This window comes from Varanus komodoensis, unplaced genomic scaffold, assembly GCF_004798865.1.
Source record: "Varanus komodoensis strain SLA01 unplaced genomic scaffold, ASM479886v1 scaffold38, whole genome shotgun sequence".
Taxonomy (NCBI): domain Eukaryota; kingdom Metazoa; phylum Chordata; class Lepidosauria; order Squamata; family Varanidae; genus Varanus; species Varanus komodoensis.
In genome coordinates this window covers 365,752-387,925 of record NW_025335909.1, presented here as the reverse complement: position 1 = coordinate 387,925, position 22,174 = coordinate 365,752, and the positions used below count along the sequence as shown (strand labels likewise).

Below are 22,174 nucleotides of genomic sequence, written 5' to 3'. Positions count from 1 at the left end.
CTGATCTTTCCTACAGCTATGAAGCTAAAAACGGAATGGTATGGGGTGGGGAGGAAGGCATGTCACCCTAGGCTTGTGGCAGCTCATTCACAAAGTGGACATGGGGAGTTTCCCATCCTGCTTGAAGCAAGCCTATTTATCCATGGTAAAGAGAGGGGGGAAATGACAAAATCCAGGTTAACATTTTGCAGAGCAAAAGCTGCTGGCAGTTTTGTGAATAGCAGCCTGTAGGAGAAACAGCAGGAAGAACCGATTTGTTATACAAGCAGCAGCACCTCCAGGAGCAGCATTCCCAGTACCTTTATCCTGGATCTGAGGAGACTGGCACATTCCCAACAGGACCTGCATCACTTGCAAAATCGCTTCTAACACCTAGAACAATCAAGACGTACTAAATTAGGCAGGTGACATTTGAGAGTACAGAAGCCTTGGTGTCAGAGCTGTAAGATTAAGCAAGAATTTCAGCACCGTATTCTGCAGCTGAACTACTTCAGTTTTTGAATTAAAGTTAAACAACCCTTTTTAATTAAAAGGGGGAAAAGACATGTAGGGAAACCAGAGGGCTAGATTGGGGCCCCAGGAAAGTCAGATTTGGGTCCTGGTTCTAAAGCATGTTTTAAAGTTTGGGATGGGGAAATATTTTAATAGTTTGGACACAATGATATCTATTAAACAGCATGCGACATCATTTCATTCCATTGTACCTGTTCTCTCAGGGTAGCATCCCTGTAAGCCACATCTGACAACAAGGTTACCAAACAGAAGCTGAAGTTTTCTGCGATGGGAAGCATGCCTGCAGGTATAGTAAAAAAAAGCGTAACAGGATCATGACTAACCAGCTCAATGCGAATCAATAAGTCCTATCCATTATAAGCCACAAGCCTCTGAAGGCCAAGTTTGGATTTAATGGCCTTGGGCTAACAAACCAGAGATTATTAGACTGGGCCTCTGAACAACTGACCCCTAACTATATTGGTGTAGCATATCCGATGACCCCACCAGACACTGTCTAGGGAACACAAGATTATCCTCTGTCTCCTAGTTACAAAAAGCTTCCAATACTCTGACAAACATAATCTAAAGCATCACCTCGGCCTTTCCGTGAATTGCTTTCTTCTATCCATTGGACTTTGGAAAGACCCCTCAACAGCCGGAGAAGGTATGGAACAAGAGTATCTTTATGCTGGAATGGAAATGGAAGATTTTTAAATTACTGAATATAAATCTAGGTACAACCAAACAGTGGGAAGAAAACCAATCTAAAGATGGGGGCAAATTCAATGCCTTGGTCAACCATCCTAAAGATAAGCCACCAAGAAATGGCTGCTGGCTCAGTTAGCCTGTCTGCTCCTGATCGATCATGGGGCACGGCAGCTTGCCCTGAGGTGCTTCCTCCCGAGTTCTCCTCCTGCTACCTGCATGTATCCCTGGGAGCCTGTGTGGCAGAAATCCTTATTTGTTCCTTCCTTGCCGCAGCATCTTTTCTGCAATGGATCCACTGGGCTTGTTCTCTCATGAGGGAATTTCCACCACTCCAAAGACACGAAATTTTTTGAACTGCCTGTCTACTATTTAGTCCAGCACCTATGTCCCCTTCTTGTCAATCTCACTATCATCCTCCCCTTTTTGCTGCTTGCCTTGGTAAGAACAGCTTTTTTTAAAAGGCTGCTTCATGTACTGCCGAAGTAATTACCCTGTCTTAAAACATGTTTTCCTGAAGCTGCCAGGAGCTTTTCTCCACTGGTGTCTATTGTTAACCATTGGCTATACCTATGGATTACTAAGCAGGGATAGGGATTGGTAGAGATATGCAAATTTCATGGCAGAGTAGGGAATTAGAGGGATAAAAATACACACATGTAAAGGCAGACCGATAAAGCAGCAGGGAATTTTACAGAAACTCTGTAGCAGCAAACTTCAAAATGGACACACATCAATAGGACTATAACAAAAGCTGTGAACATCTTCAGAACATGGGCAAGAATTAGGGAAGCCTGTAGCCAGGGGCAGCAGAGGCGTCCACCCCTCCTGCTAGGAGGTTCTCCAGCTCTTTCTGACAACCCGCAATGAAGTTGCCATGCGGGGTTCAGATGCCAAGACAAGACACCCAGAGAACAAGCCACCTGAAAACGCAATGAGAAACCATGGGTCCTCTGGGTGGCTTGTTCTTGAAAAATTCACAAGAAAAATCACACTTCAGATGTCACAAGAAACTGTTCTGACACGGCCAATGGTGACAATCCAGCACAGCCTATTGTGCTGTGCAAACCAGGTTATTAGTTACTGTAACACTCAAGGAAGCAACTTCCAGGCCTTGACCTAATTTCAGAAACTTCAAAGAGGCTTGCCTAACATCTACCTGGATATCAATTTTAATTCCCCCACCAGGCTTTTTCCTCTGTGATTTTACATTGTTCTTTTTTTTTATTGCAGTGCTTTAAAGGCTTTCGTTTAATTAATTTCATCATAATTTTACTAAGCTCCCCTGAGAACCTCTTAATATATCGACATATTAGATGAAGGAGAAAATCATACCTGTAAGTCAGACTCAATTAGAAAAATTCCCAAAGCAATCACAGCATCTCTGCGACGTTCATCCAGCTGAAAAATCCCATGGATATCTACTGGACACATGCATAGTAGTTTTTGTACCTACACAAAAAAAAATAGATCTGAGAATATTTATCATGAAAATCAACTGTTTCCAAACATCTGTTTTCAACTACCACCACTGAAGTATATGTAAAGAATTAGAAAAGAACAAATTCACCTATTGCTGATCCATAGGGGGAAAATCCTCCATAATATAGATTTCCCAAGTCTTTCATGAGGTCCCTATTAAAACATTTCTGCTTGTTCAGTCTCAATACTGACATACACCCAGAAAATGTTTGCCCCTCGTCAGTTTAAAAGGGGCAGCTTTGAGTTCATGAACCCCTTTCCATGCAGGCACGCTAAACTGAACAAGACGCGCGAGATACAGTGCCACGACTATCTTGCCAACCAGTCCTACATATCAAAGCGGAAAGTCTAGTCTTCTTTCTCCCCATGAGACCTTTAAGTAAGCTCAGGAAGAAGAAAGCAAGCATCCTTCACAAATACTCCACAGCATGGATCTCAGTCTGCCAGCAAGCCAGAACTGTACAGTTATTTCCTTCATTTTATCTATTTGTAACATGAACATCCTGCCTTTCCACACAGTTTTAGACAACAAGATAAGCAATTAGGATCAAACAAAAATAGAGGACATGAAAAGCAAGTGGAAAGTAACAGAGCGGCCACATGTAACAGCTGAAAAAAGAGCAGTCACATCAAACAGCTGTTAAGCAGGCAGTAAGCTAGAAGAAGAAGAAATAATTGTATCAGTCCCTGAGAAAACAACCTGCAAAATCCACAGTGGAGCAACCTGTTTGCAAGAACCAACCAAAGCGTCACACGCCAGTGAGTGAATGCTGCAGTTCTCCAGAATTCTTGATTATCATGCTGGATGCAAAAAGCGTTCCCCATGTTGCATCTATGAGAACTACCTTTTAGGAGCAGTCTCAGAGTGGAGGCTGCAGACCATGTGAACGGTCACCAGGCTTTACAGCGCTGCTGGTGTACAACTAGGATCTCAGGGAAAAGTAACCATGGCTGACCCAATTTCTGAAAACACAAAGTGTCCATTTCCATGCCTGGTATTGACAAAGCTCCCATATATACCTGCCTAAACTCTAAAATGCGTCTACCCAGAGGGCCTTTTTGCTGTGGCATCCAGCTGCCAAAAGAGCTTCTCAGAGAGGCCTGCCCAGTGCCCAAGCTGTGCTCTTTCTGTCACAAGTGAAGCCCTTGTTATCTTTCTGGACATTTTAGTCTTCCAGCTTCGGTTTTAAATCTGTTGTTGCATTTTAAAAATCTGTATTGCTGCTAAACTATCTTTGTTTTTATTTAAACAGAAATTTTGAATTTTTATATTGTATTTTATCGTACTGTATTTCAGGGTTCAAACTGTTGTGAACTACCCAGAGTGCTTTGGCTGTTGGGCGGTATGGAGACACAATAAATATAGTTCATAATATAATGCATGCATTTCCTTGCCTCGTTTTCCTCTCCTTTGCTCTTTTGTAGCACCTTCGTTTAGTCTAAGCTGTAAGCCTTCCAGGCAATCATCCGTTTATATTTATAATTGTTTTTATATCAACATCAGGCCTGGGCCCCTATGATAAAGCAAGCTATGCTTTCAAGTAAAGAACATATATAAACTCTCAAGCTTTCAGAGTACAAATAAGCACTGTTAATGAAACAGGGCATATCACAATAAAGGAACAACTAAGTATTTCATACAGAACCCTCACTAAAAATACAGTCCCTCCTGCCGGTTTAGTTATGTAAGCAATTACAGCTCCTAGCATTCCCCAGTCAGCATAGTTGGCATCAACAAAATTTAAATTAATCACGACTAGAGCATGACAAATGTAGATGCTTCGATCTACACTTTAGCTCCACTGAACACAACAGGGCTTACTTCCAAGGAAAAATGGATAGGCTTTGTCTACATATCTGAATCTCACACAGTAGAGAAACAGCAATGCATGCATCTAATCCATGGAATGACAACATATTCGCTCAGCAGAGTACAATCAGTTAAAAAACTAAAAGGCCATAGAGCAGTTAAAAAGATGAAACAAAATATTTTGAAATAACAAAATACAATATAATGCAGAACAAACAGCACAGGAATAGATGAACATAATAATAATAATTCAGAACTACATCCCTAAAACGCCTGGGAGAAATGAAAGGCCTTTGCTCGTGCCAGGCTGAATTTCTTTGGGAGATGATTCCACCACTGGGAAAGAAAGCCTGCTTTTTCACCTACCTCCCTTCCTTAGGCAAGGACACCCAGAGAAGAGCCTTGGAATACGACCTAAGGATTACAGCAGGTACCATCAGGAGGAAACTTGCTTTTACATGCTCTGGTCTCAAGCCATTTAGGACTTTCAAGTGCCAACATTTTGAACAGGCTTGAGGATGACTGGAAGCCAAAGCAGCTGAGAAAAATACTGGCATCATATAACTGAATTAGTCAATACCCTTCGGGGTACAATACTATGCATGTTTCAACAGAAAGAAGTCCTAAAACTCCCAGGGTGCCCCAGGCACCCTAAATCTGCATGGCATTGTGTCTTCAGTAATCTAGCAACTCTGTTTTAAATGAACCAAAGTTTCTAACCCATCTTCCTTAACCTAGTTCCCTCCATTTTTTACTGCAACTCCTATTAGCCAGCATGACAAACAATCAGAAATCATATATATTTTTTGTATTTCTATATTACTTTTTCAGGCAGAAAGAACCATTGGGATGGTTTACAGAATTATAAACAATTACAACAGGAAAATACCAGTAATACAAAATCAATTTACAAAAAAAATCAATCCTTAAAAATAAAACTTAATATAACTATTAACAGAACTATTTAAGGCATTCAACAATGTAAAAAAAAATCCCAGAAACCTAATCATAGGCTGCCAAATGCCTTGGAGTAAATGAAAATCTTATCACATTTAATATATTAACCTGAGACCTGGCAATCCAGGCAATAAATGATGATGAAACAGTACCTCATTATCATTTTACCACCTTTTTATGAATATAGCTGAGTCTAAAGGCTTATAATATGAGGAACCTGCAACAAAAGGCTGCAGCGTGGAATGCTTCCTGTCCAACAAAAGTTCTTCGCGCTGCCAACACTAACACACCATTTCTTCTCTCTCCTATCCACCAATGGTCAGCATTTCATGGCCACAGAATACAGCCCTGTTAGGGCTGATTTGGGATCTCTGCCTCTCAGGGTTTGTTTTCTGACAACACAAGCTTAAGTATGCCTACTCAGAAAAAGACCATTTCAGTGGGAGTTACTCCCAAGTAAACACATCTAAGATTCAAGAAGAAACGTTAAGAATTTCTGCAAACCCACAAACCTAATGATGTATGTGGGTGGTGCCGTTTTAGTTATGTAAGCAAGTACACAGCCTGATCATCAAAAGCAGAGAGAATAACAACCCCACAACCTGGCAAACGCTTTGGGAAATGAGATGGCGAAATATCTGTATTCTATTTCAGTGACAGCATTTAATACAAATATTTCCAGACTTCAGGATCATTGTAACCACCACTGTCACTCACTGTGATCATTACCACAAGGATTGCCAGTCCTCAGAATTAGTAGTACTAATGACAGCACAGAAAATTATTATAAACTACTAACAGCAAAACCAGGATCTGATTATCTTCATGATTAAGGATGACAGTAAAATATTATGCTACACCAACATGATCCACCACAAAGATGGTCAAATCTTGGAATGAACATAGCTCCAATATCATAAAATATCAAACACTAATGTGAACAAAAATAATTCCAAGATTTGGCAATCCTTGTGATACATGCTAACAGTCTATAATCACCTGTCACCATCTTTGTCACAAAGATGTCTGAGAACTATTATTCTTGGCAATACTGCGTAAAATATGACATCCCACTAATAACAATCCTAAAACCAGGCAGCCCTTGTGGTACATAGCGAAGGACCAATATAATCATCCTTGTTTTATTTAGGATTTAATGTTGTAAGCCGTCCAAAGACGACAGTGATGGATGGCCTATAAATTTTCTAAATAAATTTTAAAAAATCACATTTCACCACCATTATTTACCGAGATCAGCAAGTCTCAGAATCATTATAACAATATAAATAAGTAACATTACACCCTAATACTATTGATGTAGTACTAGTAGAGAGCCAGTGTGCTTCAGTGGTTAAGAGCATGGGCCTGGGACTCAGGCGATCTGGATGCTAGCCCCTGCTCAGTGATGGAGCTACCTGGGTGACTCTGGGCCAATCACAGACACTCAGCCCAGCCCACCTGCCTGCACTGTTGTGGGGATAGGCATGCACATGGTAGGCATGTCCTGAGTGGAGCCAGCTAGAGCCACGGGTCAGACTAGATGGCCCTGGAGACCCCTTCTGACTCGCTCTGTTTCTATGTTTCTGTAAGATGGAGAGCAGGAAGCAGAGCATTATGGAAGCCACTCTGAGTTCTTTGTAAAAGGGGAGGCACAACATAAGTTTAACAAACAAAATTAAAACAAACAAATACACCTGATTCCTGGCAACACTTGGAGTACCCAAGGGTGATCAAATCTGATCACATGTCACCATCATCCTTTAACGTGAAGGCCGCCGGTCCTCGGAATTAGTATTCCCAGCACAATTATACCAAGTGCGACATCCCGAGGTTGACAACAGTTCTGACACATGGCTTCCTTGGGGCATCCCAGGGCCAGCGATAACCGCCCCCCCCCCCGCCCCCGGCATGGCTTCGCGCACGGATTCCTCCAAGACGCCCTGCTTCGCCGACGCAGGAACAACGATCCACACACAGAGCAATCCTATCGGAGGAAGAGGAGGAGGACCCTGCGCGCTATCCCGACGGGGCGCGGCGCCACCCCCGCGACACCTGACAGCCCAGCCGCAGACCCGCCCCACCGACGTGGCGGCGCGCCCTCCCCGCCCGGGCCGCCGCCCGCCCGCCCGCCCCGGCGCACCTTCTCCAGCGGCGCGGGCCTCTGCACGGCCAGCGAGCGGGCGAGCGACAGCACCGTGTTGAAGTAGAAGCCCCGCGACGAGGCGGGGCTGCTGGGCTTCTCCGTGCGCGCCGCTGTCACCGCGGCCGCCGTCGCGGCCGCCGCCGTCGCCACGGCCAGGGCCGACATGTTGCGAGGAGAGGAGAGGAGAGCAGGCAGGCCGCGCCGCCGCCGGACCGGAGCCGGTTTAGAGGAGCCCTCCCGGCCCGCGCGTCATGCCCGCCGGCGCCGCCGCCGCCGCCGCCTCAGCCGCCGAGACGCCCTCCCACACCCCCGCCCGTGCCGGACCTCTCGCGAGAGCGCGCGCGAGCCGCGGACAGCGGCGCTTATATAGAAGAGTCGGCGCGGGCGGCTAGAGCGGCACACCGAGCCGATATCAAAAAGCAAGGAAGCCATTGGCCCATGGCGGGCTGTGACGCAGTTCCTGTCGCGCCGGTCCTGCGTCTCTATGATGAAAGCCTCCCTCCGCGGCCCCTGAGGGTGCGCATGGGAAACCGAACGTGCCGGTGAGGATGCACGGAACGCTTCATGGCCGCAGGCCAGCTTTCTGCCCACCGGGACCCCTGCAGAGATGTCAAATTACAACTCCCGGCATAATATGTTGGGGCTGATGGGAGTTGAAGTGCGAAAGTCTACAGGGCACCAAGCGGAGCAAGCGAACTTGGGCCCTGTCTTATGGCTGGATGATTTTTCATTGCAAAATTAACTCTTCGAGTTGTGTGGAAAGGAGGGTTCCCGAGCTGATGTTGGAAGCCGATGTGAAAAATCATGTTGAAGGACGGTTAAGAAATTTCTGTATGAGTAACTACAGAATAGAGATGTTTACAGTACAGTCCTAGTACGGACTACTAAAAAGTAAGTTCTAATTAGTTCTTAAGGGTTTACTCCAAGGTCAGGGCAGGGTTGCAGCCCCTAGAACACAATGGAGAAATATACTCAAGTATGTCCAACTATAAAGAAAAAAAGACAGTAGCACACACTCTTTCGTACTCAGGTCCTAACTTATGCAACTTATGTTTGCTCTTTCGAACATTTAAAATCCAACTGTCAATTCCAGTGCAAATAACAATGCCTATGTCCCATATATTTCAGGTGGAAAGTTGTGCGTATGGGGTGGGGCAAGATGGTTTACAATAGCCCTGCAATGTCCGCTGTTATATAATAATAAGGTGTTTGAAACATGGTCCTGAAGGAGGGCTTTGCATACAGCCTGAACTGGCTGAATTAACAAGTGATTCCTAGATCAAATCAAGCCAGAACTTTCCCCGGAAGCAGAAATGATTAAATTGCAGCTGTCATAATTTGGGCACAGTATGAGAAGGCATTTTTTATTTTTTGCTGTTCAACTGCAGTCCTGCTTTTGCACTTCTTTTACTTTCATTGATTCATATAAAGCCACTGTAAGTCCGAGATGACTTGAGAGCACGTAAAAACAGCAACAGTGCCCATGTACACCAGTTGCTGAGGAGCATGGGCGAGAAATGCTGTCACACGCCTGTCCTGTTTACAGGTTTCCAGTTCGCAACTGGCTGGTCACTGTGTGAACAAAATGCTGGACTAGATGGGCAGCGATCTGATCCAGCAGGGCTCTTTCTGCCCTTAAGCAATTTTAAGCCCTATAGTCAATTTCCATTATCTCCAGTTATAGGAACTCAGGAGGCAGTACTGGGACAAACCTCAGCCTGGCACTCTGGAAAATATTACCAAGCCTTTCCTAAATCTTTGGGGTTTACCCCGGAGAAGACACGGATAGGATTGTAGTGTGAACGTGACCACAAAGATGGCTCCGCCCGCGATGACTTCGTTCCTGGAATTCCGCCCTTTTAAACCCAAGATCTGTCCAACCTAGAAATCTTTTACATTCTCTTTTAAAAAGTGCTCACCCTCTCCAAAGAGCACTTTTCGACAATGGCTTGGTCCGACTTCTTTTCTCCCGTTCTTTCAACCCATAAAGGGATGAATGTGACATCATATTATTTCTGCCTTCCCCCCTTCAAAGCCAGTGGTTGGTTCATTCCGATCGCGCCTATCTGTTTTTCTGTCTGGGCGCATTTTGTCTCCGCCCAACCCCGCCTTAAGTTCAGGGATGGTTCGCCCCGCTACGCCTCGCGAGGGCCGACTGCGCTTGCGCGCCTCCGCCTCCCGTGACAGGAAGGGAGAAACCAGAGGAGCTTCGTCGAGCCGCGATTGGGGGTGAGTATTGAGGGGTCTCGGGGAGGGCCTCGAAAGCCAAGCCCTTCTCCCTCTGTCTTCGCTTGTTACGCTTTATTTACCCGACTTTTCCTTCAATCTGGTTCAGGCGGAGTCTCTTGCCTCCCTGCTTTTATCCTCACAACAACCCTGCGAGGTAGGATAGGCTGAGAGTGAGCTGCTGGCTAGCTAGAAATCACCCAGAGAGCCGTACAGCTGACTGGAAAATTTGTGTGAATTTGGGCTACCACAACCTGGTACCCTGCAAAAGTGTTGCACTGAAAAGCCAGTATTTCCCCAGCCAGCTGGTGTCTGTAGTCCATTACACCTTGGGGGACACCAGGTTGGGAATGGCTGGGTTTGAGAGTGAGGTGGGAGAAGAGTGTTTGTACAAACCAGGAAATAAAATATTTTTAGGAAATATAGTGAGTGTTATTTAATGATAGTATATGCATAAAATTGTATATAATGCAGAATACTAAGCCAGACAAGGCAAATTGCTGTTTACCTCAGATAAGCCGTAGAGCTTAGCTTGAGGTCCATCTGCTTCTGCTTGGCTTCTCTCACTGGTGTGTGCAGTTAAGCAAATAAGGATTCATATGCAAGAAAACCAAACCTTGGTTTACAGTCCTGGCTTGTAGAGGGAACAGGGTCTCCAATGTAAAGCCAGGCTCTCTGACACAGGGAAAACACTTTTCCTGCTGTCCCCATCCTGATGCCCCCTGAAATTCCTAATGATTGGCTATCCCAGCAGAGGCGGGTGGTAACTGAAGCCCTGAACATCTGCTGGCACCAGGTCAGAAGAATATCTGCTTTAGAAGGAGCCATCTGGTTTGCATGTGGATGTTACCATAGGGTGCATGTGGGTTTGAATGTGGGTCTTTCCAGTCCTCCAACACTCCAAAGACTGTGCAAAGGCTCTATACACACTTAGATTTTGTGCAACTTTTCTCAGGTTCTTGTTCCATAATGAATTTCTCTTTCTCTCCTACCTACCTAGATTTTAAAAACATTATTTTTGCTTTGTTTTTTAACTGAAAATTTGACTTATTTTTCTCTAAAAATTATATAGGCCATTTATAATGGTTTCAACGTAAACCACTTTGAGGGCTAAATTAAATAAAACAATGGTATAATTTTTTTTGAAATATCAAATGCATTACAACTGTTTTTGTACTCCATGATGTAGCTCCTAGGTGCTATTCATTTATTTATTTAAAACACTGATAAGGCACTGGTCTGTTGCCCTGTTATCAGCAAGGTCTGTAATGAAAATAAAAACAGGTGAATTCATTGTTGTACCAACTAATAGCCAAGGTTCTCTGGACAGTTCCCAGAAATTCATAAGAAGTACAATAACTGAACAGGTAGTAAAGACAAGTAAAATAAAATAAAGCATTGCTTTCTTATATGAGACAGAAAATGCTAGTAAGTAGCCAGTAAAGCATATCAACACAAGATATAAACTATAGCCTAGATAAAAATGCATTTTATAGCTGGGATCAATTAAAGAGTCTGGGAATAGAAAGGTCTTTATTTCATACCTGTATTTCATACCTATGTTTGTTCTTGTTAACCCTGTTTGGGGGTTCAGACAGACTATAACCATAATAGGAATTAGATCTGAGCTGTTGTAGCTTATCTTTCCACTCTTGTCCCCTGTGGTTGCGTAGAATCTCATGCACTGGCATTTAAGTATCACTTCCGTGTTAGATTTTCTTTTCCATGCACACAAATCTTCAGTACTTCACTGTGAATAAGAAATTATCTTAAGGGAAGGCAACTTATCTTCTGAACAGGATCCTGACTTGTGGGCTTTCAAACTGGAAGGGCAGAGGTGAGGTTTTCCAGATATCCTGGTATTCAGAGTTCAGTGGCAAAAAGAAAAACTCTCCAGAAACTAGTGGAGGCTGTACATGACCAAAAAAAGAAGGGGAGGTGAAATGACTTGGCATAAAGGTTCTTCAGATTAAATGTTACAGCCCTACATCTGCTTTCCAGGAAGTGGATCCCACAGAATTAGCTAGAACATGGTTAGGATCATCTGGTGGTGTGATTCTTCTAGTACATTGGTTATCATTACTTAAGACAGCCTCATCTGATTGTATCCAAACAGCCTTTATCCTACTGGCTGAGACAATGGCTGTTCAACCTGGTTCCTGAAACGATGTCTCTTCGCTCCCTGCCTCTCTTGTTTACATTAAAAAGAAAAAAGTGGAAGTTCGACATGATGCAAATCAAATGGATGCCACCCAGCACCCTTTTTATTTGGGTTCAAAATATCTGGGGGGCTGAGCTGTACTCTCACATCTGACTCCTGCTTATTTTCTTGGGCAAGTTACTTTCTTTTAGACTTGCTGGTTTGACTTGTAGGCAACAAGGGTTATAAGACCAGTCATCTCCACCATGTCATCCATTTTGTGAATGGATACACCCACAATACCCTCAAAATCCCAAAAAATTGAGGATCCCTTTAGCAGGTGTTGAGTTCCCATGCTGATATCTTAGTTGTAACTAAAAAGAAAGCGGTCAACAGGATATGTTTTCAAAATGGTATTTGATCTTGTGAGGAGGTGTCAGCAAAGTGCAGTGACACAGATTGTCCTGAGATGAGCCATGGTTGATGATTAAGCACTAAGGTTAGGTTAGATTAGATTCCGTTGTAGGAATGTTGCTTCTTCCCCTGTTAATAGGTGTTCCTGCACATCTATAACATATTTTCCAGATCAAGAAACTTGTTTTTAAATGGAGGTAATTTTAATCTATTTTGGTTTGGCAAAAAAGGAAGAATATTGGCAATATGGTTAAAACAAGGGGGCTCTTTCCCCAAAGACAGACTCTGTACTGTTACTGATTTCTGTTTGATGCATGATAGCTCAAGACAAGCTACCTCTTGCTGCGTCTCTTTCTCAACCCACCTTAAAAGAGGATCACATTGTGAACTACAGCTTTCCAGAGCACTAGCAACTGCTTAAACTAGAAGTTAAGGTACCATTATGTCAATTGGTACAAATCAAATTATATGTGAGGACTGGCCCATAAAAATGGTAATGCACTGCTTTCACGCAACCCATTTTGGGCATCCTGAAAACAGCAAACTGTTAGTTATTTAGGATGCATTCCTATGCATGTTTGGACAAAAAAAAATGCCCTACAGCTTCCAACCAGGCATGGCTGGCTATGGCATGCTCAGAGGCATAAGATTTTTTTCCATCTAAACTTGCATGAGATTGTACCCTTAACCTGTTGGTAGGTTGATCAGTCATTCTTGTATGTCTTTGTATAGACGTGTATGCTAACAAATCATCTTAATTGTTTCAGCCTCACAGACATATTGCTTCTTTTGCAGGATTTTGGGTTCTGTCCCATGGATGCAGACAGTCCCTGATATGAAGGAGTAGGGCTGGCTCTGAAGGCTGCCTGCTGCATTCGGTTTTGCCTTTGTTGACATTCACACACAGAAAAGAACTGACACTGGAGCCGCAAATATGTCTGCTTATTCAAAAAGCCACAATCCTTTCGATGATGATGATGATGATGAAGACTTAAAGCCAGTAAAGTGGAATGAAAGTAACGAACCTCCTAGGGAGGGCCCTGATAGACAGCGGTATCTACAGCAAGAAGTCCTGAGGCGATCCAAGGCCACAGTGGATAGCACTAACCACTCTCTGTCCCTCATTTATGAGTCTGAACATGTTGGAGTAGCCACAGCAGAGGTAAGCAGGGACCTGAAAATGGACCTGACTGTACCCTATAGTGAGTATATTTTGGTGCACATAGTATTTGCATAGTAATGATTTTCTGGAATGCATCTTTGAAACAAAAGCCCTGTAATCTTGATTGCACAAAGATTTCAAGTATATGTATAATACAACTACTTGTCTACTCATGGTGGCCTCGTGTTTAGCAACCCATCTGGTAGCCACTATATTCATATACCTGCCCCAACACAAAGGATGCCCACCTAATGAAGTGAGGTGGGTTGCCTTTAGAGTGATGGCACCGTGCTTGTGGAATGCCTTGAGAATGGCTATATAATGAGAAATTGAAAATATGGACAGCTACAGTTGATTATGCAAGGTTAAACTAAATAGGGAAAGTAGTGTAGTAAGAATAATTTTTTGGCTGAAAAAATATTAAATGCATTGGTAGTGATACAATATTATTTAGAACAGTCCTATCTAAGGATGGTTTAGTCATGATGATGTCCAATCTTTGGTAGGAGAAGAACAAGAGAAACAAGAAGAAAAGGAAGCATTTAGTCCCTTACATTGTTCACATTTTAAGTGAGGTAAAGATAACGGAAAACTGCTGACAGACAAATGCCTGTTAGCAACCCAAGGAACTGTGCATGTTGTGAACCATGCCTCTCAACTGAGTTCAGTGCTTTTGCTCTCACTTCCTTTTAGTTGCTTTTCACTTTCGGGCATATATATATATATATCAATGGCATGGGTACATTCCCTTGCATACTTCTTAGGGTAACCACCTGGAGAAGACACATGAATTATAACTTCACAGTTGCAAAATTTCCCTATTAATAGTTTATACACTTAGCATCCATACATTCTTTGTAACTACAAGCTTGCAAAATGAATTTTTCCCTTCTCTGCATCACCGAAGGGAAATATACCTCCTAACTGGGGGAATGGACATTAAATTGGCAGGCATAGCTCAGTGCAAGCCAATGTAAAGTGACCCACATTGGAGCCAAGGGTCCTACATCTCTTAGATGCTGAAGGGGTTCAAAATACCAGTTGCCAAGAACCACATGCCCTGCTTATAGACATGTCACAAGCACCTGGTGAGAGGATGATGGACTTGATTGCTGGTTTGCCTGATCCAGCATGGCTCTTGTGTACATAATTTCTTCCTTCAGATCTTACCAGGGAGTTTTAAGCAAGCCCCTCTCAGCTTCAGGTTCCCCCTGCCCCCACTAGCAATATGGCAGTTGTACTGGGAATGTTTCAGGAATTTTGGAAAGATACCAGCAAGATCATGTGTGTGAAGTTCTTCACATTTCTGGGAACAATATATGAAAATGCTAATATAACAATTTTATCTTCTAATGTCCTTCTCCCAACCTGACATCTTTCAGATGCATTTTAGTTCATAACTTTCATTATTCCTAGCTAGCAGACCAATGTTCAGATGGGAATTCTAGTCTGAAAGGTGATGGGGATTCTAGTCTGAAAGGTGTCAAACTGGGGAAAGGTGGCCTCTAGGATAGTTATTGGGGATTTTTCCAAGTGGACAGGAATGAAAGTATTTGACCCAGGAACTGTGCCTGCTCATAGCAAGTCAATAATCGGGGAAGCTGATTAAATTAAATCCCATGATAGTGGCATCTTTTATAAAACAAAAACAAGTGTAGAAGACTTAAATTTGAACTGAACTGCACTGCTTCCTATAGGCTCAAGCTAAATCAAAAAAATATTTTTTTCTGCTCCCTGATCACGTCGTCAGACCATACCTGAAAGAGTCCTGTGGTCATAGGAGAGAGAAATTGGCAAAAGGGATTGCAGCTATATTTTCATTTTGAATTTTGGTGTCTAGAAACTGTCAAATGTGCTAGAGGATACCTTACGAAATGCTGAAAGGATCTTTAAATGAGCATGTGTTGTTCAATGGATGGGTAAACTTTAAGTCCTAGCCTTGACACCATACTTCCTCCTGAATTATATTTCTATTATATCATTTAAATCAATGCCATGGGAATTTAGAGAGTCACCTTTTATTATTTATCACCCCCATCCCCCAGCATTATGGTGCAACTTTACAAAATCTGAAAAATGCCTGTTTCCACTTAGCAGAGGGTGTGATTCTTGAAAAATAGTTTTTTAGAACTATAAGTTGCAAGTCCCTTTTTATTTATCCCTTTAAAACGATACTGTCTTCTGTAGGAGCTTGTGCGGCAGGGGGAGGCACTGAAGCGCACTGAGCGCATGGTGGATAAGATGGAACAAGATTTAAAAACAAGCCAAAGGCACATCAACAGCATTAAGAGTGTGTTTGGTGGCTTTGTAAATTATTTTAAATCCAAGCCACAAGAGGTCAAGCCTGAACAAAACGGGGCTTCTGAATACCAAGCAAGCACCAGGTAAGCAATCAAAGGTAACTATGGAAAAGGTAAAATATTTAAACTTTGGGAACCTGGCCAAAAACAGAGGTGTAAGCCTAGGACCCAGTTTTCCAGCAAATTTTTACCCTGTTTTCAACCTGGCCCCTTTTTCCAAGGGGGACAGGTACAATGTGAAATGCATAGTAATATCTCTTGCATTTGCAGTGATAACTGGCATTTATATGGATGTTTGGATTCGGAATGTGTGAAGAATCCAATAGGGGATGAAAATCTGATTTTTTTTAATGAGTTAGCCCTCACAAATTCCAGATGATTAGCTATGCCCTGCTACCAGCTCGCCATGGTGTAAGTCGATCCGCTTCTTGGAATTGCATCTTTGAGAGGGGGCATGATTTGCACCATTTTTAACTGCTAATGAAATTTATGCAAATCATCTTCTGGAAAATCCTGTCGCTTGGGTGTGTAGAATCACCCAAAATCAGTTTCGGGGTGCTTATTTGCTCAGGTTGCTTCAGTGGCTACAAATTATGTCCAAATTGCAGTCAGCTTGGGACAGACAACTGGTAGGAAAAAGTCTCAATCCTCGTCTGATCATTAAACTGGAAATGGGCAAGAAGTAGATACTGAGAAAGGTATCTCTCTTCTCTTTTCCTCCAGATTAAAAGATGCCATGTCTGTCAGTAAAGTTCAAGAGTCAAACTACCAAGAGAGTCATCCAAATTTACGGAAGCTGGATAATTCAGGTTTGCAGAAACACTTGTACCAAATGAGTTTGAAATTAGTTTGATGTCCCCTATCTCTGCACAACCAACTAGGTTTATGCTTTGCTTTGGACTGTTCTGTGTGTATAACATATAGGACTTGTTTGAGCCATAGCCAGGCTAAGCTGCTGATCTCATAAGAGAGATGCCCCCAGCTCTAGACCTCTTGTATTCACTGCAAAACGCCCGTGTGTGTCCACTGGATCCTTTTATGACTTAGCACCAGCACCGTGCCTGCGTTCTAGTACAACTAAAAACATCCTTCCCTAAGAGAAGCAGGGAAGATTCTAATTCTTCCCTGGTAATAATACTTTGAGTGCTCAAGAATGCATACATTTCAGAAAGATGGCATTGTTAACTGCTGCGATAGCACACTGTGGCACTTAAGAGCAACATGTTCATTATGGCATAAGCCTTCTTGGGATGTGCACGGCAAAACCAGGTTAAGTATCTTCTTTAACTGCAAAGCAAAGAACTAGGGAAAGGGAGTGTTTATAGGTGCTTTAATGAAGTGAGGCTGAAATCTAAGCAGTCTTAGTGCAAACAGCAGGGTGGGGAGCCTCTTGGCCTCCAGATGCTATTGAACTCCCGTGGTGGCAGCGGCTGGTGGAGCCCAACATCTTAAGGGCCGCAGGATCCTCACTCCTGAGAGTGTTTTGGAGTAAGACTGATTCATACCCAAGAACATTTAACTACCCAGTTTTATCATGGTTTGTTGCACTGAGTATCTTGCCGGACTCTGAGAATATAACACAGGAACAACTCTCTGCAAGTAAAAAAACCTGTTGATTTTGGTCATAACTAAAGCACCTCTTCTGTGCCTTTCTCCTTTCCTGAAGATCTGGATCACTTCTGGTTTGATAAGATTAGCTGCACTCAGGTCAGAAAAACTAAAGTGATAGTGGGAGACGATAGAAAGGCACAAGAAGAAGATACATGTTCTCTGTGCATCCCTCCTCTCTCTTGCCAGGGAAAATTAGAGGTGGGTGGGATGGCAGAAGGACTCTTTTCTCCTTTCTTTGGTCTTTCTGGACAGTGGAAAAAGGAGTGGGGGGGGTGCTCTGTGTAAGGCTGTGTGAAGAAGAGAATAAGGATTATTTACTGACCAAGGCCCTAGAATAAACGTTCCATAGGAAAGCAGCACAAGATCTGGCTTGCAGGACTCAGACTATCCTTTGTGTATGAACTGGAGTTTCATAAATATCTTCGAAGTCTGCCCATCTGAATGTGAATGTGTTAACATAGTCAGAAATAAGTGACATGGTGATTCTTAATGGAGCCCCAAGTTGCCTTTTCCTTAGAAAGCATTTTCTTAAAATACCTTTGAAGTTACCAAGGCATGAGTTGTGATTGGCAGGCCTGAAAGAAAAAGCTCACTTTCGTTTATGAAAAGCTTGAAGTTGGGTTTCAGTAATATGATAGCACCACAAACTTTTTTTAAAGGATTGGTGATATCAAGCTCTTCTAAACAACCATGCCACTTTTTGTCCCCTCCAGAGGATAGTTTCAGAGGAACAAGTTCAAATTCTTCATCCCAATCTGATGAGTACCCCAAGAATCAGCATCTCCGAGCCTACCACCAGAAAGTCGACAGAAACTTGGGTGAGTTTCACTAGCCTGAGCTCCAGGATGCTTGGCTCCAGTTTCTTACTCCGAAAGCAAGTTGCATTCTTGTTGTGGAGACAGCTTCCCAAAGAGAATGATGCATTTATACTTCTCTCCCCTTCCCATCAAACAAAGAGGAGATGGGAAATGACAAGCTTATGGGAACTCCCTTACGGGAAAATTTCTGTTATCCCTGGTTGGCAGAAGTGAAAACTTGAAAAGAAAAAAAAAGCACTGCCATTTAGAGCTGCTAGGACATCATGGGTGAATGGTGTGCTTTGCCACACCGCACATCGTATCCTTGCCATGTCCCTCTAGCAGAGTTGTCTGCTAGGGCTTGTAATTGCTACGCAGAAAATAGTGCATCCACAGCAGTGCCTCATCTAACTACTGCCATACTTCCACCCCGACCCCACATCTTATGAATCAAAATAAGGTGGAAGCACTGTGGGTTCGGGAGTCTGCTAATCTGAATGAAGTCTTAGACCTGACCCTGGGGACACATGAGAGCAGCTGTTGGGCCAGCAGATACTCAGAATGGGGCTTTTTCAGTGGTGATTCCATAACTTTGGAACTTTCTACTCAAAATGGTAAAGGTGGCGCCATCACCAATAGCTTCAAGAAACCACAGTTCTGATAGCATGTACATTCTAGTTGGCATTTAATGCTTTAAAATATCTACGTATGCAGTGAATGGCAATTGTATCTCCCCATTGTGTTGTCATCTTCTAAGCTGTCTTCTAAGGGCAACACACCTCAAAAGTCAAGTTAGACATTCTTTTGAATAAATAATAGTCCACAAGTCACACTTTCGACCACGTAAACTAAGTAGATGGAATTAATTAGGTGTGCTGCATTTGTAAAAAGAACGCTAACACCTTTGGAGTGACTTGGAAATAGAAAAGTATTAAAGGCAGGAGTAATCCTCCATATCTGAATGATTTCAGACAGGTAGTTGTGTTCGTTTATATCAAAAGCAAAAGTCCTATTGCACTTTAAAGGCAAAACATTTCATTGTGGCACAGAATTTTGCTGGGATAGCCTGGCTTAAATGTACATTCAATGGCTTAGGTCATTCAGAAATTAAAATAATCATCCACCTAATTAAGCATTGGCTCCTTGGTCAGGCAATTAGCACAGCAGTATTTATTCTGGATTGCTGCTCGAATTTGCATTGCCTTTTCGCTGCTGATCTAACTACCTTTTCCTTGGCTCCTTTTAGAGGAAATGTCCTTGGGGCTAGGTCGCCTGAAGAACCTTGCTCTGGGCTTCCAGACTGAAATTGACGAGCAGGATGACATCCTGGATCGCCTCACTCAAAAAGTGGATACTCTGGACATCAATATTAAAACCACAGACAAAAAAGTCAAGGAGCTCTAAGGAGTTCTAATGGCTCCACTCCATGCAGGAACTCATTGTCCCTTCTACGATTTGACATTGTCTTGCTGTGTGGAGAGACAACCAGCATAAGGAAATGGCTAATGTGATTGGCTTGCCTTGTAATTAAAAATGAATGTCCTTAAGTCCAATCCAAATTTTAATCCATGTTCTTGACTGTATGGGTAGATAATGGCACTTTCAGGTGTTTGCTAGGGCTCCTAATCCTGAAGGAAATCCTTCTTTCTGGACAAACTCTTCTGTGAAGGCTGAGCCACTTTTCAGTGCTGTTTGGCCTTAACTGTGTCACGTATTCGATGTGGTAGGAGTATGTGCCTGACCGATTTCACCACAAGCATTACTCTCTGCTCATTTGTTGAAGAATTCCTGGATACAAGCTGTAGGGTCGCGCTAAACCATCTGTTGTTCACTGTTTCAAGGCTTGTGCACAAGACACTTCGGAGACAGCCGGCACAAAGTCAATCAAACATTGGTTTTGATTATTTTTCTCCTTTACACACTGAAAGGGGTGTGCCAGTGCTGGAAGGGTATAATATGAGGAAGTGTATATTGAGAAAAGAGGTTTAACCCAAAGAACATATTGCTCATTTTAAAGTTTGTTCTTTTTTAAAAAATACATACTTAAAGGGATCCCTAGAATGTAGCACAAATGGTTCTGCATACCCAGAGGGGCTTTGAAACTTTGATTCTTGAACAGTAGCTGTCACCAGCACCCTCTGTGCTGGCCTCCCCCAGCCTGGTACCCTCCCTTTTTGGGGACTACAGCTCCCAAGATACCTGACTGTTGGCCATGCTTGCTGGAGCCAGTGAGAACTGAAATTCAAAACTCCTGGACAGTACCAGATTGGGAAAGTCTGCTGTATGGCAAAGTGTTTCTACAACAGGTTATGGATATGAAAGTGTATAATCTGGTATGCAAGTCTGCTCTCCTGCCCTGGGCATGCCTTAAGCGGCTCTCTGGATATTGGCCAGTAGGCATACTCACCTGCTTCGGAAATGTTTATCATGCTAATTTATCTGGGATGTTTCTGGTGCACAAGGTCAAGGATCCCAGTGCTAAAAGGACCACCCTACTGCCACACTGCTCTGTAAATAAATCCATCATAGCTCCTCTTCTGTGCACCATAAGCGTCTTTCTTTTTTTAAATTCTGTTTGGTCACCTCTATTTACTTATTAGGGAAGCAGCCCTGAAACCAGTGCATACTGGCAGATACCCATTTCTTGAGTGGCTTTGGTGAATCATTGCAAAAACCAGGAACTCTGCTCGCTCGCTTGCTCTGTGTGTGTGTGTGTGTGAGAGAGAGAGAGAGAGAGCGCGCGCGCGCGCGCTTTGGAGTTTCAATTGAAATCATCCAGAAGATTTTATATATTTTATAAAAGTAATATTTTGGCTGAGACGCACCTGACAAGGATTCCCTGGCTTAACCTTTACAGCATTGGTAGTGCATAGATTTTTTTTTCAGTATAGAGGATAGGATGATTAGAAAGTACCAGCAAAACTTAGAGCTTAGATTTCTTGACATGATAAGGTTGGTGAAGGAAGAGGTGGTTGTCACCAGCAAAAGATGAAAAACAACACTAAACCTCACAAGCATTTTCTCAGCAGTATAGCTGCCTTTTTGTGGTTGCCAATTGGGTTCTAATATGTGGGTCTTTTCTGCTCTTTTGGACTTTTCTCTGGAATTTCCATTCTGGGAGTTTTTTTGCAGATGTACTGCAAGTTATGCTGTCAAACTCAGTGAAACTATAGGCAAGATGCTGCATAATCTGCTTTAGTAGAAGTTAAATGTAAGTTAGGGGTGGAGGGAAACAAGTATTTTGTAATAATTATGCAATTTGATAGCAAATGGACTGTTTTATGAAAAGCAACATGACCAAATCCCTGACTTTTCCCTCTTGGAAAACATCAGACATTTTTCAAGGGATGGTTTTGTACCAATCATTTTACATTTTAAGTAGCTGTTTAGTATGATTAGTTTCCAAGTAAAGCTATTAAACTGCATCTCTTCCTTGAGTGGAGTAAATGATACAGTTTTTAGCAGTGTCCGCTTATTTCACAAAATGGATTACAGATGCTTGATAGAAGGTAGTTCTAGGACTGTGCAGCACAAGGCCCTCCTTTTGCTCAGTAATCTTGTCTGACTGGATACTGAAGGATTAAGCGTTTGCATGCCAATAATGGCAGAGGAGGGGATGCCATAATCCTCTAGGTGTTGGACTCCAATGTCCATTATTCCCAGCTTGTATGAGTAACTGCTGGGGAACTGTAGTTAGCCACCCTGGTGGATAACGGTACTCGCAATCAAAGTGGAGTGCGTTTTGTCAGACTGGCGAAATAGGTGGGTTTGCATGTCATGCTAAGATACCCTACACACAAGCCATCATGAAGCCCTTGTTCACTGAACAGCCTACAGTGCTCCCAACAGATGGTGTGCTCCCCTTTATTCTTCCTGGGTCCTTCCACTGGCCCACGGGCAGCTCTGTGGCTCAGTGTGGTCCCAGTCCTTCC

The 22,174-nt window shown here is 43.0% G+C and overlaps 2 protein-coding genes across 3 annotated transcripts in view; one reads left to right on the top strand and one right to left on the bottom strand.

The window, feature by feature from the left end:
* The window catches only part of PI4KA (phosphatidylinositol 4-kinase alpha), a 67,995-nt gene extending 60,186 nt beyond the window's left edge, over positions 1–7,809 (bottom strand). Inside the window, exons 1-5 of the mRNA XM_044440481.1 lie at positions 7,590–7,809; positions 2,536–2,652; positions 1,090–1,183; positions 705–793; positions 300–372 (exon numbers count right to left, since the gene is read on the bottom strand). Coding sequence (XP_044296416.1) covers positions 300–372; positions 705–793; positions 1,090–1,183; positions 2,536–2,652; positions 7,590–7,757 — 541 coding nt within the window. The 5' untranslated portion in view covers positions 7,758–7,809. The remainder of the gene's footprint in view (positions 1–299; positions 373–704; positions 794–1,089; positions 1,184–2,535; positions 2,653–7,589) is intronic.
* Positions 7,810–9,723: 1,914 nt separating this feature from the next.
* On the top strand, positions 9,724–20,777 carry SNAP29 (synaptosome associated protein 29). Of its 2 annotated transcripts, none has more exons than XM_044440724.1 (6): positions 9,724–9,821; positions 13,168–13,534; positions 15,722–15,918; positions 16,558–16,643; positions 18,159–18,263; positions 19,489–20,777. In XM_044440724.1, exons 2-6 carry the CDS (start codon positions 13,307–13,309, stop codon positions 19,644–19,646), a joined length of 774 nt encoding a protein of 257 aa, XP_044296659.1. In that variant the 5' UTR covers positions 9,724–9,821; positions 13,168–13,306; the 3' UTR covers positions 19,647–20,777. The 2 variants fall into 2 exon arrangements, with proteins under 2 accessions (XP_044296659.1, XP_044296660.1); XM_044440725.1 differs by lacking the exon at positions 19,489–20,777 and adding an exon at positions 18,703–19,444.
* Positions 20,778–22,174: the final 1,397 nt, after the last annotated feature.

What these genes read in the sequence shown, in the direction of transcription:
- SNAP29 (XM_044440724.1), top strand. Translation starts at nt 13,307, where the DNA reads ATGTCTGCTTATTCAAAAAGCCACAATCCTTTCGATGATGATGATGAT. An exon ending in GAATACCAAGCAAGCACCAG is followed by an intron (nt 15,919 to 16,557) that starts GTAAGCAATCAA and finishes CTTTTCCTCCAG; the next exon opens with ATTAAAAGATGCCATGTCTG. An exon ending in GAAAGTCGACAGAAACTTGG is followed by an intron (nt 18,264 to 19,488) that starts GTGAGTTTCACT and finishes GGCTCCTTTTAG; the next exon opens with AGGAAATGTCCTTGGGGCTA.